General features: G+C 44.5%; 1 protein-coding gene and 1 long non-coding RNA gene across 2 annotated transcripts; both read left to right on the forward strand.

The window, feature by feature from the left end:
• The first annotated feature begins 511 nt into the window (after positions 1-511).
• Positions 512-4,582, forward strand: LOC141569242 (uncharacterized). Its single transcript, XR_012492739.1, has 2 exons — positions 512-904; positions 3,378-4,582. It is a non-coding gene; the product is annotated as an uncharacterized LOC141569242 (long non-coding RNA).
• A 1,122-nt stretch (positions 4,583-5,704) lies between these two features.
• SRSF9 (serine and arginine rich splicing factor 9) lies at positions 5,705-13,611 on the forward strand. The gene is made up of 5 exons (XM_019727849.2): positions 5,705-6,000; positions 6,191-6,492; positions 9,631-9,788; positions 11,289-11,461; positions 13,114-13,611. The coding sequence occupies exons 2-5, from the start codon at positions 6,305-6,307 to the stop codon at positions 13,255-13,257; spliced, it is 663 nt and encodes a 220-aa protein (XP_019583408.1). The 5' UTR covers positions 5,705-6,000; positions 6,191-6,304; the 3' UTR covers positions 13,258-13,611.
• Positions 13,612-14,123: the final 512 nt, after the last annotated feature.

Genomic DNA, 14,123 nt, shown 5'->3' on the forward strand with positions numbered 1-14,123 from the left:
GCTTTACTGGTAGCCCTGCATGGATATTCTCCCAGAATAATGACTTTCCTGCTCACATGCAATATTTTGCATCCATCTTGACAATTTTACAACTTTGTAGGCTCAAGGTGGGGAGCGGGTGGGTAGGCAATGGTTCACTGATCCTTGAAACCCATGAATCCAAGAAAAAGAAGCCCTGATATGACAAGCTATATTCCATTTCAGAATAGAGCGAGTTGTCAAAAATGAAGCAACAGAGCTGCTACGAGCTCACTATGCTCACTGCTTTAAATGTACCTCATATGAAACCAGGCCCTTGGGTTACTTAGTACCTGTCTGGCCACATTCAAAGAAACATCAGTTCACTATCCAAAAATAATTGAAAAACAATGTTAAAGATTTTCTGCAGTCTCTTAGGAAAACACCAAAGGGGAATAATATTCACAACACACTGCAACTCTTGAATTATTCCCATCTTTCTCTTCTCATCCTCCCTCCCACACGTGGCACTTGCTTCCCTAAAGCTCTCTGCACCCCCATTCCGGACTCTCTCCAAACCTCCTACTTCTGCTGCTGCTTCTCCCCTTCCTCCCCTGCACAGCGAGTTCTTATATTTTCTTTTACCCCATCACACAAAAATAGTGGCAAAAACGACAGAGAGAAAGCTTCCAGGGTGCTGTGCCCAGGAACACATTCGACAGCGACCCAGCCCACAGCTCTCCCTGCCAGCCAGGACCAGTTTCTCCGGGATGACTCATTTTCCCACTGATGGTCCACTCCCCCACCACTTTCTCTTCTGCCCAATTCTCCCAAGGGCCAGGATCTGGGAGCAGCTCATGACTGAGCCCGACAGAGAGGAAATCATTTTGCTGGGATGCCAGAGGGGAGTGATGTCACAGGGAAAGGAAGAAAACCAGATGGTCAGGTTTGTGGAATGTTTTATCTCCACTGTTAATTGTTTTATTTTTTAATTTTTTTGTATTGGGCACTGCCCAACTCCCTAGTAGGCAGTAAATGGCTTGCTGTGGGAAACGCATTAACTCTTAGTAGCCTGCCAAGGTCAAAGGCTTCTTTTCAATTTGAAGACAAGCCCATTGGTGCCATTCTTATATTAGGAATGATGAATTTTATTGAGCGCCCATGTATTTAAGTGAAAGCTTATCCCTGTAGGAAGGACAGTCCTATCCCATTTATCTGACTCCAACGCCCATCCCCCACCAGTAGGTCACAAACCTGGAATTGTTTTCAGTGGAGAGGGCAGAGCCTACAGCCATCACACTTCTAACCCTTCTTTCTTATGTCCTCCGCACACACCTGACCTCATCATCATCCATCTCCATACATCAGTTCCTTCTGCTTTATCCCCCCATCTCAGAATGCTTCCACTGCCTAACCGGGTCCCCAAGCCAGGAACCTGGCGGTCACCCTGGACTCCTCTTCCTTCCTCAGCCCCCATGTCCACTCTATGTCTAAGTGCTACGACTTCATCTCCTTGGGATATGTCATCTCCTTAGCATCTCTATCACCTTACATCAGGCCACTGACATCTCTTGCTTGGGTGACTGCGGTGGTGTCCTAACTGGTGTCTCCCTGCACCCACTCCCATGTTACTTCCCCATGTAACCTGCTAGTCAATGGGCTATCTGGGGCTATCCCTGTTCTCACCTGTACTCACCTTTATGCTAATCTGAGCACGCTGTCATATTTTCTCAGAACGGTAAGAATCCAACTCCAAAATCATTAATGGATAATGTAGTTTTTAATGAAGGAATCTAATGAAGTCACAGGAGGGGGCTTACACAGTAATTAAACAGCAATACTTTTTACACTGACCCCTTAATTCTCTCTCCTTTTCCCCTAAATTCCCCCATAATGAAAGCTACTGCCATATTTCCCCCTCACTTCTCTTCTTTGCCCTGCTATCCTGCAGCTGCCCTCTAGTCAAATTAGCTCTGGGTCTTCTCCCTTCCTCCAATCTGCTCTGCAGCCACTTCCTAAGGTCTCATCCCAACATAATTCCTTAAAACCCTTCAATGGCTACTCATGGCCCTCAGTAGAATCAAATTCCATATGGTCTAGTAGGCCTTGAAGACTCAGTCCCAGTTCCATGTCCCTCCTTTTCCCCACTTGAACTTGCCCCAAGCCATACTACATAGGGTGGTGGGGATTGCCCCTATTCTACCATGCTCTCTTCTATCTGAACGATTGCTCGTTCTGTCCTTTTTGCCTGGAAAACCCTCCCCTTCTTCCTATAGTTAACTCCTATACTGGTCTTTCAGGACTCAACCTAAACACCTCCTTCTGGAAGCCTTCCTTACAATCTCTAAGACTGCGTTAGGTGGTCTCACAGCAGCTTACCCTGATCACAACACTTTAAATGACTGAATAGCAACTTGAATATACACCTTTAAGACAGAGTTGTATTACTGCATGCCGTGGGCCTCATACAGGGCCTAAATTACAACATGTACTTGATAATGCTGAATAATGAGCGAAAGCTCAAAAGAGCACCCTGGGTAGTGTCAATGGCCTCAGCAGAGCATGGCGCCCATGGGCCCCTTGAGCATGAAGCAATAATTTTGGCCTCGTTTGTGCTCTAACCTGCAAAGGTTAGTACCTGGGCTTATACAAACAAAATCCACCTTTGGGTTTCCAGGGATGGTCCTAAATGCCTCCTAGCAATTTAGCAGTGTTCCTTCTAATCCAGGAAGGCAGTACTTGCCATATTCCCACATCTGGACACAATATCTTCTAGGCTAGGTATGAACCCCTTTGGTGACCGCACACGGCAAGACTTTGTACAATACATGCTGAATCATTACTATTCACAAGCAGTCTCCACCTAGAGTCCTATTAGGTCCCTTAACTGATTCCATTTCTCTCTCCCTAGGAGACTACTCAATTGTCTCCGATAGCATTTTTTTTTGGGGGGGGGGTCTTTCCAGACAACAATCATATAGGACGGGTAGAACTCAGACAGTGATATTATGAGGAGGCAACTGGAGTTTAGGACGCCTTTAGGATATGTAAGCTCTTATAAGGCTGTGTACTTAAGACTCAAGGTCACATTTGGCCAGGGCTCTTTCCTGCTGGCCTTCTGAAGGCCTGCAAAGAACAAGTAGCTTTATACAACTCAGAATACAACCTAGTCCTGATTGTTTTATTTTAGAAATAATTTATTTTATTCCAATTATAAAAGTAGTACATGCTAATTGTAGACAATTTGATAAATGCAGAAAAGCATAAATAAAAATAAAAACATAGAAATCATTTCCATCATTTGGAACATTATTTTCTTCTATGTTTTGTTATAAGCAATGACTATGTATTATACATGTACATATTCTCTTGTATAGAACTGGATAATATTGCATACAATTTTATTTCCTTTTTTTCAGAATATAAAAATAAAACATAGTTGCAGTAACACTCTTCAACTTGACAGAAATGTATGACATCTAAAGTGAAAGTTCCCACAACTGCATTCTTTAGAGACAACTGGTGTCAACCAGTTTAACAGATTCCTTCAGAATATATACTTATATATGTATGTATATATTAAACATCACTTTTAATTCATTTTAATTATAACAAAATTAGCATGACCTTAATCTCTTTCAAAACATCATTTAATAATTGTGTAACAATCATTATCATTGTGTTGAACCACTCCCTTACTATCAGGAGTTTCATGTTTTTAATTTCACAGAATGCAATTGTAGGGGCCCAGGGCAGGCCATCCCGAAATATCCCACAATGTTGATTACTTTGAATTAAAGTTATTTGACAAGTAGCCAGTGCAAAAGGGCACATTGACCCTCCCTTGTCTTCTTGAATGCGGGGAAACAAATCTCTGTTAAAGGTGCCCTCCTTGCTGCAGAGGCCTAAGAGAAACACCCTGACTCTAGACTTAAGGACTCTAGGGCCAAAAGCTTTCATAAAGAAACCTTGTTGGACCGGCCCGGTGGCTCAGGCGGTTAGAGCTCCATGCTCCTAACTCCCTGCTGGTTTGATTCCCACATGGGCCAGTGGGCTCAACCACAAGGTTGCCAGTTCAATTCCTCGAGTCCCACAAGGGATGGTGGGCTCCGCCCCCTGCAACTAAGATTGAACACGGCACCTTGGGCTGAGCTGCCTCCCGGATGGCTCAGTTGTTGGTTGGAGTGCGGGCTCCCAACCACAAGGTTGCCAGTTCAATTCCTTCATTAAATTAATTGTCCATTCCTCAAGGGATGGTGGGCAGCGCCCCCTGCAACTAAAATTGAACACGGCACCTTGAGCTGAGCTGCCGCTGAGCTCCTGGATGGCCCAGTTAGTTGGAGCGCATCCTCTCAACCGCAAGGTTGCCGGTTCACCTCCCGCAAGGGATGGTGGGCTGTGCCCCCTGCAACTAGCAACGGCAACTCAACCTGGAGCTGAGCTGCACCCTCCACAACTAAGACTCAAACGACAACAACTTGAAGCTGAACAGAACCCTCCACAACTAAGATTGAAAGGACGACAACTTGACTTGGAAAAAAGTCCTGAAGTACACACTGTTCCCCAATAAAGTCCTGTTCCCCTTCCCCAATAAAATCTTTTAAAAAAAAAAAGAAAAAAGAAACCTTGTTACTCCTTTACTAATTTACTACCGGAGCCCAATTTGTTTAGATTCCTCAGTAATGAACACCAAAATTTAAGTCTTTGCACTGTCATTTCTTCACAAATTTATTGTTTCGTTGTCTAAAAAGTATAAAAAGCCAGCTGGTTCATCATTTCGGGGGCATCATTATGTATGATCTCCCGTGTGCACATATTAAATTGGTTTTTCTCCTATCAGTCTGGTCTTATGTCAATTTTATTACTGGTCTAGGTGTTAAGAACTCAAGAAGGGTAGAGGGGGGCAATGATCCCCCTCTCTGACACAATGAACATACACAATTTATTGTGAGGATTTCTTATTCCCTTATTATAAAATCCTTCAAGTGGAATTACTGGATCAAGAGGTGTATGTGTATTATCAGGGCCTGATGTATACCACCAACTTACCTTCCAAAAAGGTTATCCAGTCAGTAGTTACGTGTGGGGGTCTAATTCTTTGATTTTTAAAAACTCAGAGGTAGTGTAACTACAAATCAACTACCTTCCCTCCTCCAACATTTTATTATGAAAAACTTGCAAATATACAGAAAGGTTAACAGAAGGGAAAGTGAACACAACTGACTACGCCCAACATCTGGATTCTACAGTTAACATTCTGCTGTGTTTGCTTTCTCATGTTCCCTAAAGGTTTCATTTTTAATATGACAAATCTTTTGAAACCAAGACTCTTTGGATGCAAGGCTTCAGTTTTGTAACGTACCCAGGTTCAATGCCCTGCACTATGGGATGTAAATGTGAAAAAGTGCCAAGGTGAGGGTCTACCTGAGCTCCTGAAGGACTCAGCGCACAACACTGGGAGCACGACTTTGGGTTCTAAAGCTGACCCACTATGAGACTTCGGTTTTCTCACTATAATATCGGAATCCATCCCATCAAAAGCAGAAATCGCGGGGAACACTCTGTGATAGTTATGACTCTTTTACTCCCTCCCCATCTTCAAGTCCAAGTTATGGAGTCCGTCTCAGGCCCTTCACACTCATCTCAGTCCATCTTAGAATTACACCCTCAGTTCTAAGCAATAGCAAAATGGGGTCAGGGTGGCCCAGAGGGTTACTGACCTGAGGCGGAGGGCCGCGAGAGCCCCGCCCAGCCCGGACTCGGCCGTCTCGGACTCGTTCAGGCACAACGGGCTCGGTCTGCGGCCGGGGCCTGACACTCTCCCTCCGAGGCCCCGCACGCAGAGTGGGAGCCCCGCGGGGCCCACTTTGGGCACTACCCGCATCAACTCAGAGGCACCCCGAAGGCGAACCGGTCCAGGGCTTGGGAACCTTGGCCCCTGAACCAGCTCCGTGAAGAGCTCACAAACGCCTGTGAGGTAGGCAGCTCTACAGAGGCAGAAAGAGACAGGGAGCCTGTCACTTGCCCACGTCCACACAGCTGGTGAGTGAATTGCCTTTCGAATGTGAACCCAAGTGGTTGGACACCCCTTTCGGCGCCCAAGGGCCAGCGGCACTTATTGGGGGGGCTGTTAAAGGGGTCCTGCGCGCACGCGCAGTCTCGCAGTCGCGTCCCCTTTAAGAGGATTCCTTTCGCCTCCTCCGACCCCTTCTCTTCCGCTCCGCGTTCCCAGAATGCAGTGCGGCTGATCGCCTCCGAGCCCGCGGGTACGCTGCAGGGGGACCCCGGCTGAGGCGGCGGCGCGGCGACGTGGGCTGCGGCGGGCCCGCGGCGTCCGGCAGTGCGGATGTCGGGCTGGGCGGACGAGCGCGGCGGCGAGGGCGACGGGCGCATCTACGTGGGGAACCTTCCGACCGACGTGCGCGAGAAGGACTTGGAGGACCTGTTCTACAAGTACGGCCGCATCCGCGAGATCGAGCTCAAGAACCGGCACGGCCTCGTGCCCTTCGCCTTCGTGCGTTTCGAGGACCCCCGGTGAGGCTCTGCGCCATCCACTCGCTCGCCTGCTCGAGACCCCGGGCCCTGCCCTCCTCCAGGGCCTCCCCTCCCCCCTCAGCGCAGACCCCTCACGGCGCCCCCGGGTGGAGGGTGAGGCCTCCTCTCACCGCAAGCTCCGGGCCGTCCTTTGCGCCGTCGTCACTTCCTCTATTATTCTTTTTTTACTTTACTTAAAAAATACAAAAGCTGGCGTTTTGAAGGGCCCAAGCCCGCACGAACTGGCCTCACGGATGGTACAAATGACCATTCTCTCCCACGCAGCTGGAGAGGCGCCCCGAGGGCGAAGCGGCCCAGGGCTTGGGAACCTTGGCCCCTGAACCAGCTCGGTGAGGAGCAGGAGTGGCCAGTCGCCTTCCCTCCCCACCCCTCCCCCAGCCCGAACTCGGCTTTAAGGGGCACAGGAGGTCGTAAAGGGATCTCTATGATGGCACATACCTCCGTCCGCGCGCGCGCCGGGTCCCACAAGGCCAGGGCCTGGTCCTTCTAAAAGCATCAGGGATTTGGAAAAACTCATAAAACAGTCGGGGCGGGGGGGGGGGGCGGTGTCTCTGATTTCACCGCCCTCCTCTAATGAGGGAGGCACCGCTAGATGCCCCAAGGGTTTAGAAGCTCTTGATTCCTAAACCAGCTCAAAGGGGTCTTTGTGATTTTGCAAACTTTGCCGGCCCTCCGCACGGAAAAGATCTAGAAACTTTCGAAACTGCGGTTGCTGGTTCTTAGAAGCCACAGCATTTTACGGGTCAGTCCGCTCGGGGTAAATAGTAGCCCGCGCCCTGTTCTCCAGCATTGTCTGAGGGAACGCTTTACCCAGTCTGTGCCCTGCGGCCGTCACTAGAAGGACTGACTGTAGGTGTCTTGTCTACCTGATGGTGGTGGTGTGGGGCAAGGAGAGCAGCCGAGGATGGGGAGGCACCCCGAGGTTTGCTGTTTACCTCAAAAATGGAAAGAGGCACTTTCACACGTAAACTGGAGAAGGTTGCACCTCTATTAATTAGTAACAGTTCCCGTATGGTTTTAGAGTAGTCGCCATGTGTCATGTACCATTCTTTGTATTATTTGGCGTATTTGACAACCTCTAACCACATTTTACAGGTGAAACAGGATTTGGAGAGTTAATAAAAGAATGTTAATAAGGGATCAAGGGAGGATTTGAACCCCTTGTTCTGTGCTTTTAGAATACAGACTTGCTATAGAATATGTTACACTGTTATCGCTCCCCACATTCCTTTAATAATAGGAAAGCTATCTTGTTTTTTTTTGAAAATATTTTTAAATTAAAATTTATTGGGGTGACAATGGTTAATAAAATTACATGGGTTTCAAGTGTACAATTCTGTAATACATCATCTGTATATCACATTGTGTGTTCACGCAGAGTCAGGTCTAACATCACCATATATTTGACCCCTTTTACTCTCTTCTACCACCCTTACCCCCTCACCCCCTGGTATTATCTGTGTCTGAGTTTTTGTGTCTTTGTTTGTCTTGTTCCTTTGTTGCCTTCAGGTTTATACCCCACATGGTATCAGTGAAGTCATATGGTTCTGGACTTTTTCTGACTTATTTCGCTTAGCATAATTTCAAGATCCATCCATGTTGTTGCAAATGGCACTATTTCATCTTTTCTTATGGCAGAGTAGTATTCCATTGTGTATCTATACCACATCTTCTTTATCCAGTCATCTATTGAAGGACATTTTGGTTGTTTCCATGTCTTGGCCACCGTAAATAAAGCGGCAATGAACATTAGAGCACATACTCGTGTATCTTTACGGATAAATGTTTTCAAAATTTTTTTGGTATATACCTGCGAGAGGGATTGCTGGGTCATATGGTAATTCTATTCTTAAAATTTTTGAGGAACTTCCACACTACCTTCCATAGCGGCTGCACCAATCTGCATTCCCACCAACACTGCATGAGGTTTCCTTTTCCTCCACAGCCTCTCCAACACTTGTTATTACTTGTCTTGTTGAGAAAAGCTATCATTTAATGTCACTAGATGCCAAGTTTCAAGCATAGCACTGTACCTTATTTAATCCTTACAATAACCGTGTGAGGTAGACATATTACATTTAGAGATGTAAATACTTGATTAAATACTTATCCAGAGACAGCTACTAGTAAGTAGAAGAATGATTACCATTTGTATTGGAAGTTTGGTTTAAACCCTAGCAAGTGTGCCTCTCTCCCATTGCTTTATAAATATAGCCAGGGTTGCACTGCATGTGGTCCTTGTTGCTTTTAATCCAGTGACTAGAATCTTGATAAATGATTATGAGCCTGTGACAACTGAATGATGCCTTCATTACTGTATCTTCAGCTCTGCTTGTCCATCCAAGCTCTGAGGCCATTCTTTCTCCCATCCAATACTGGAGACCCAACTTGGCATTCCTACCTCTCCCAGAGCCCTAGGAAAGACTAAAAGTAACTTTACCGTTTTTGGTGAAATTGTGGGGGCGGGGATTTGTTTTTGTTTAGTTTCAAGTGTAGGAAACAACATAATGATTAGACATTCACACCCCTCTCCAAGCGATAATCCTAAGTCTACTACTCATCTGACACCGTACATAGCTATCACAATACCATTGACTATATTCCCTGTGCTGTATGAGAACTTGATAATTTGTCCAAACCATGCTGAAAATGTGCACTTGAAAGTTCTGTATTTCTTACACAAAACTAAATTGCATTTGTCTTTTGAGCCTTCTTTTTAAATGGGTTTTTCTTTCTATAGACTTGATGATACTAGGCTTTGTGGGAGAATATTAGAGGACTAGTGTGTGGTGTACATTTTGAGAAACTTCCCATCAAGGTGAGAGAAACATTGTTTTATAGGTGAAATCAGTCATCTGTCAACAATTTGTTCTTGTTTTTGAATTAGTCCTCTTATAAATAATCTGTTTACCCATTATCATTTCATACCTAGAAAGCCCTGTATGTGACAGCTGTAAATTTTAGTTCCAATATCATGAAAAGTCTTCAAACCAAAGCAGGGTCCCGTTTTGTTTTTTTTCTCTCTCTAGGTTTTCCTTTGATGCTTGTTACCCATGCCCCTCACTGGGAAGTCAGTCAGCTTCCTGAGCAGCACTAACACCAAGTTTTTCTTTGCAGAGATGCTGAGGATGCAATTTATGGACGGAATGGTTATGATTATGGCCAATGTCGCCTTCGTGTGGAATTCCCCAGGACTTATGGAGGTCGGGGTGGGTGGCCCCGCGGTGGGAGGAATGGGCCTCCTACAAGATCTGATTTCCGAGTTCTTGTTTCAGGTATGTTCCTTTCAAACTGAATGAAATGATGCATGTAAAATACTTAGCACAGTCTGGCCTCCAAGAAATGTTAGCTTTATTTTTCAGTGCATGGGATACGTGGGGCTTTATTTTCCATACCCTATGCACACTGACAGTCTGAAGCCCTGCCCTGTCTTGCCAGTGAGGCAGGTATCTTGCAAATGAAATTGTACTGGTAGTGCAGCCTTGGTAGAACATAAACTTGCTCCTTATAACGGAGTTTTCTGGTGTTGAAAGGCAAGATGATGGCAAAACCCCTTGTACTGGAATCTAAAGATGTTTTCTTTTGACGTGTACCCTGGTATTGGACTTGATAGAAAGGCATTCCAGGAGCCAGATTTGAACAACTTATCCAGCCTTGGATCCTGAAAAAGGGCAGATTTTGTGGTGGTTTTGGACTTATGTAAATAAATAGACAAATAAAACAAGTTGAGTCTTAGGTTTTGTATTGCAAAGTATAGAACTAAATGTCTAGTGTTGACAAGAGATGAAATGCTAAGCTCGGAGGTTTATGCATCTTTCGAAATATTAATACTGGTAAAGACCTGGGGCCTTTTGCACATTTTAGGGCCCTGGTGGAGTGAAATGTATTGAGCCTGGCACCTTTTTAGATGTGAATGTCACACAATCACAGAGGACTCCACTGGTGCTTAAGAGTGATACTGTCAGTATCTGCCGATTCTGTGTCCCCTCATAATTTTTTTTTAACCCCAGAACTCTATTCCCTCCTTCAGGATGTCATACATATCTTTTTTTCTCTCCATGCTGCTCTGAAATCCTGCTTAGAAAACTATTAGGAAATGGCTGCAGTCCTGAGCTGTGAGCGGTAAACACAGCCTTTGAGAGCAGGAGCACATTTCCCTTTCATGACATCAGGTAGGGTTGTATGACTCCCGACCAGTTTTAGCGTCTGAGTCTTACCTTTTTCCCCCAACTGTATTGAAGAATATAGGTGATCTTTTAAGAGGTATTTTGTCTAGTTTATCAGTTATTCGCACCTACAAAAAAAAAAACTTTAAGTTTGTGTTGTTGTTACCTTCTGCTACACTTTGGTCATTGGATGGTTTCACAATTCCCGTGTCCTGGGAACCCAGTCAGGCAAGAAATCATTGGTACTGATAAATGTCATAACAGGAAAAATTACAACTCAAAGTCTTGGGAATTTGATATTAATTATGCAGGACAAAGAAAGCGAGGCTATGAATTCTCAGAGATACTAAACTTATAATGGGGTGGACTTCCTGCTCTGTTTGGAAAGCTTGTTCTGGAAGATTAGGATAGGACCAGCTTCTTAAGGTGGTTTAACACACACACTTCAGTGCTTTTCCCTGGTTTCATGTCCCTTATCAAGACAGGGGGACCCTCAGGATTTAAAAGTAGTGATTGATGGAGAAGGAATCCTAGGTATTGCTGGCTCTTAACAGGGTAGTTAACATGGCTGAAGGATGTGGCCTCTTCTCTTATGTTCGCCATGCCTAGGACTTCCTCCATCAGGCAGCTGGCAGGACCTAAAGGACCACATGCGAGAAGCTGGGGACGTCTGTTACGCAGATGTGCAGAAGGATGGAATGGGGATGGTTGAGTATCTCAGAAAAGAAGACATGGAATACGCCCTGCGTAAACTGGATGACACCAAATTCCGCTCTCATGAGGTGGGTCCCCACCTTCTGCTGAGCTTGTCCCAGACCACTTCACCTGAAGCTGACCTAGCAGAAGTAGCAACAGACCACGCACTTGCCATTTGACGCCCTCATAGTCCCATTAAAGATTTATCTTAAGTGGAGAAAGCCAAGGTATTCGTGCCTAAGCATGCCTAACTAAGCAGGGATGCTTAGAGAGGTCTGCATTCATACCGTGTTCCCCCCAAATAAGCCCTACCCGGAAAATAAGACCTAGCATGACCTTTCAGGAGGACATCCGCTGAACATAAGCCCTAATGCATCTTTTGGAGCAAACCTTAATATAAGACCCAGTCTTATTTTTGGGGAAACACAGTAGTGTTTTTAACCCAGAGAGAATCCTGGTGCAGTCTGTCATGATATGGTGAGCTATTCTATGATAACATCCCTTTCACAACTGGCTTAATCTGCAGTGTCCCTCTGTGAACCTAATTATGGCTGTCCTTCCTCTGGGTCTAGTCTGGACTCTGCAAGCCAACCTCACCATCTCAGCCTTTCTATGTACTGCCTTTGGGACTGAGTTGTCACACTTTTCTTTCCCCAAGTTGTACAGGATCTTTTCTGAAACCTGAGGCACTTTGGCATTTTTTGTGGTAGATCACCTCACCCTGTGGACTTAGTTCTTGATATCCTTCATTTCAAGAAGGTGGCTGCTGCTTTGGATAGTATCTCAAAATGATTCAAATGGTGACTGTCCCTTTGATACCATTGAGACCAGATATTAGACCACCAGTTGTTTTCTGGTAATTTTGTCCTGATTTGCTGTGGGGTTTAGGCTCCCATGAACTTCTAGGCCCATTTCTTTTTCTAAGGATTCATATAATTCCCTAATTTTATGGCTTAACAATGCTTTTTGCTCAGACTAACCCCTAGGACTTGAATTTCGAACAGAAATAAAACAGCACCTAGTCAGTTACACTGCACAGCAGAGCTCAGGGTAAATGCACTTACTGACTTCACCTTGGGAAAGCAGCTGGCTTCTTTCATCTTAGCATCTTTAGATATGAGAATGCCAGCTGAGGGCAAAGGATCTGGAGACAGGCCAGCCTAAACATGACTCCTCAGCTGCTTAGCCAGGCTCCTCTCAACCCTGGTTCTTCCAGAAGCAAAATAGTCAAAATAATAGCACTGTCTTATAAGACTTTCCAGGAAATGAAATTATGAAGATGACTAGAGCATCTGGGCCTGGGAGGTGCTGAATATAGGTTAACTCCTTCCATAGGTGCCCATCGAAAGATGCATATATAAAGTGGGAGGGGACTGAACTATAAATATGAGCTCTGAGATCTTTTCCAGTTCTTAGATTCTGGGGGTCAGTGGCAGTAATTAAAATATGTTAACAGTAGTTAACTAGTATTTGAGCATTTACCACATATCACATTGCCATTTATTATTTGTGTCACCTTAGGCATATGATAGCATTCAGTTTTCTTCATTCTTGAAATGGGCTGCTGATATGAGTACCTACTTGAGAATTAATTATGAGATCTTGATGAGATGATACCATGCCAGGCAAATAGTGCTCAATAGTTAACTATTAACGTTAGGCAGCCATTAATAAAGCATAGTTGGTATGCTTTATTCCTCTAGGTCTGATTTTTTTCCCTTTTTTGTTTGAATTTCAGGGTGAAGCTTCCTACATCCGAGTTTATCCAGAGAGAAGCACCAGCTATGGCTACTCACGGTCTCGGTCTGGGTCAAGAGGCCGTGACTCTCCATACCAAAGCAGGGGTTCCCCACACTACTTCTCTCCTTTCAGGCCCTACTGAAACAGGTGATGGGAATTTTTTCTTTATTTTTTAGGTGAACTGAGCTGCTTTGTGCTCAGAATTTACATTCCAGGTTGTCGATTTAGTGACTTAGTAAATTTTTTTAATTTTTTTTTTTTTTAAGGAAATATAACTACATAATTTCTACCAGGGTCATATTAGCAGTGAAACATTTTCAACTGTGGAAAGTGTGGTTTTGGTTCAGAAACAAGTTGTATATTTTTTACCCCTGATTCTGGGGGTTAAAAATCAGTCCTCTGTCTTTATGGGTTGCTCTGCTATGGAGATCAGCAATTACTGTGACTGAGTTGCCGCATTTTGTTTAGAAATATATTTTAAACGTTTAGTAATTGACATGTGTGGTTGTCCTTGATTAATAAGTTCATAGATTTCACCAAACAGGCACACTGATTAAAAAAAAAAAAAAAAATCACTACATTGTAGTGGCAAGTTGTACCCAACTGGTAAGGAGCAGGAGTGGATATCTTTATTTGGGGATAAAAGTAGTTGCTCTGATGATGGTGGTTTGAGAACTTCAATCCCAAGGGCAGGTTCAGGGTTCTCTTATAATAGTTTAAGACCACGCTTATAAATTAAGCTACTTTAACAGGAAAGTGAGCATTGTAGATAGGGGAAGGGAATAGGAAGAATAAAAACAGACTTTTATAAATGGGCAGCAGCATAAAGATCACTGGGAGATTCTTAGCCAAAACCAACTTTGGCAGTTTGGTTAGCAAAAAAAATCTAAATTACGATTCTATCACTTTAATTTCTGTCTCATTTATCCTTGGTATCTGAACTTTTTTAAAAAACAAAACAAACCAAAAACTAAAAAACCCCACCATCTTGGATTCTGCTTATTAATT

This window comes from Rhinolophus sinicus, linkage group LG16, assembly GCF_036562045.2.
Source record: "Rhinolophus sinicus isolate RSC01 linkage group LG16, ASM3656204v1, whole genome shotgun sequence".
NCBI lineage: Eukaryota > Metazoa > Chordata > Mammalia > Chiroptera > Rhinolophidae > Rhinolophus > Rhinolophus sinicus.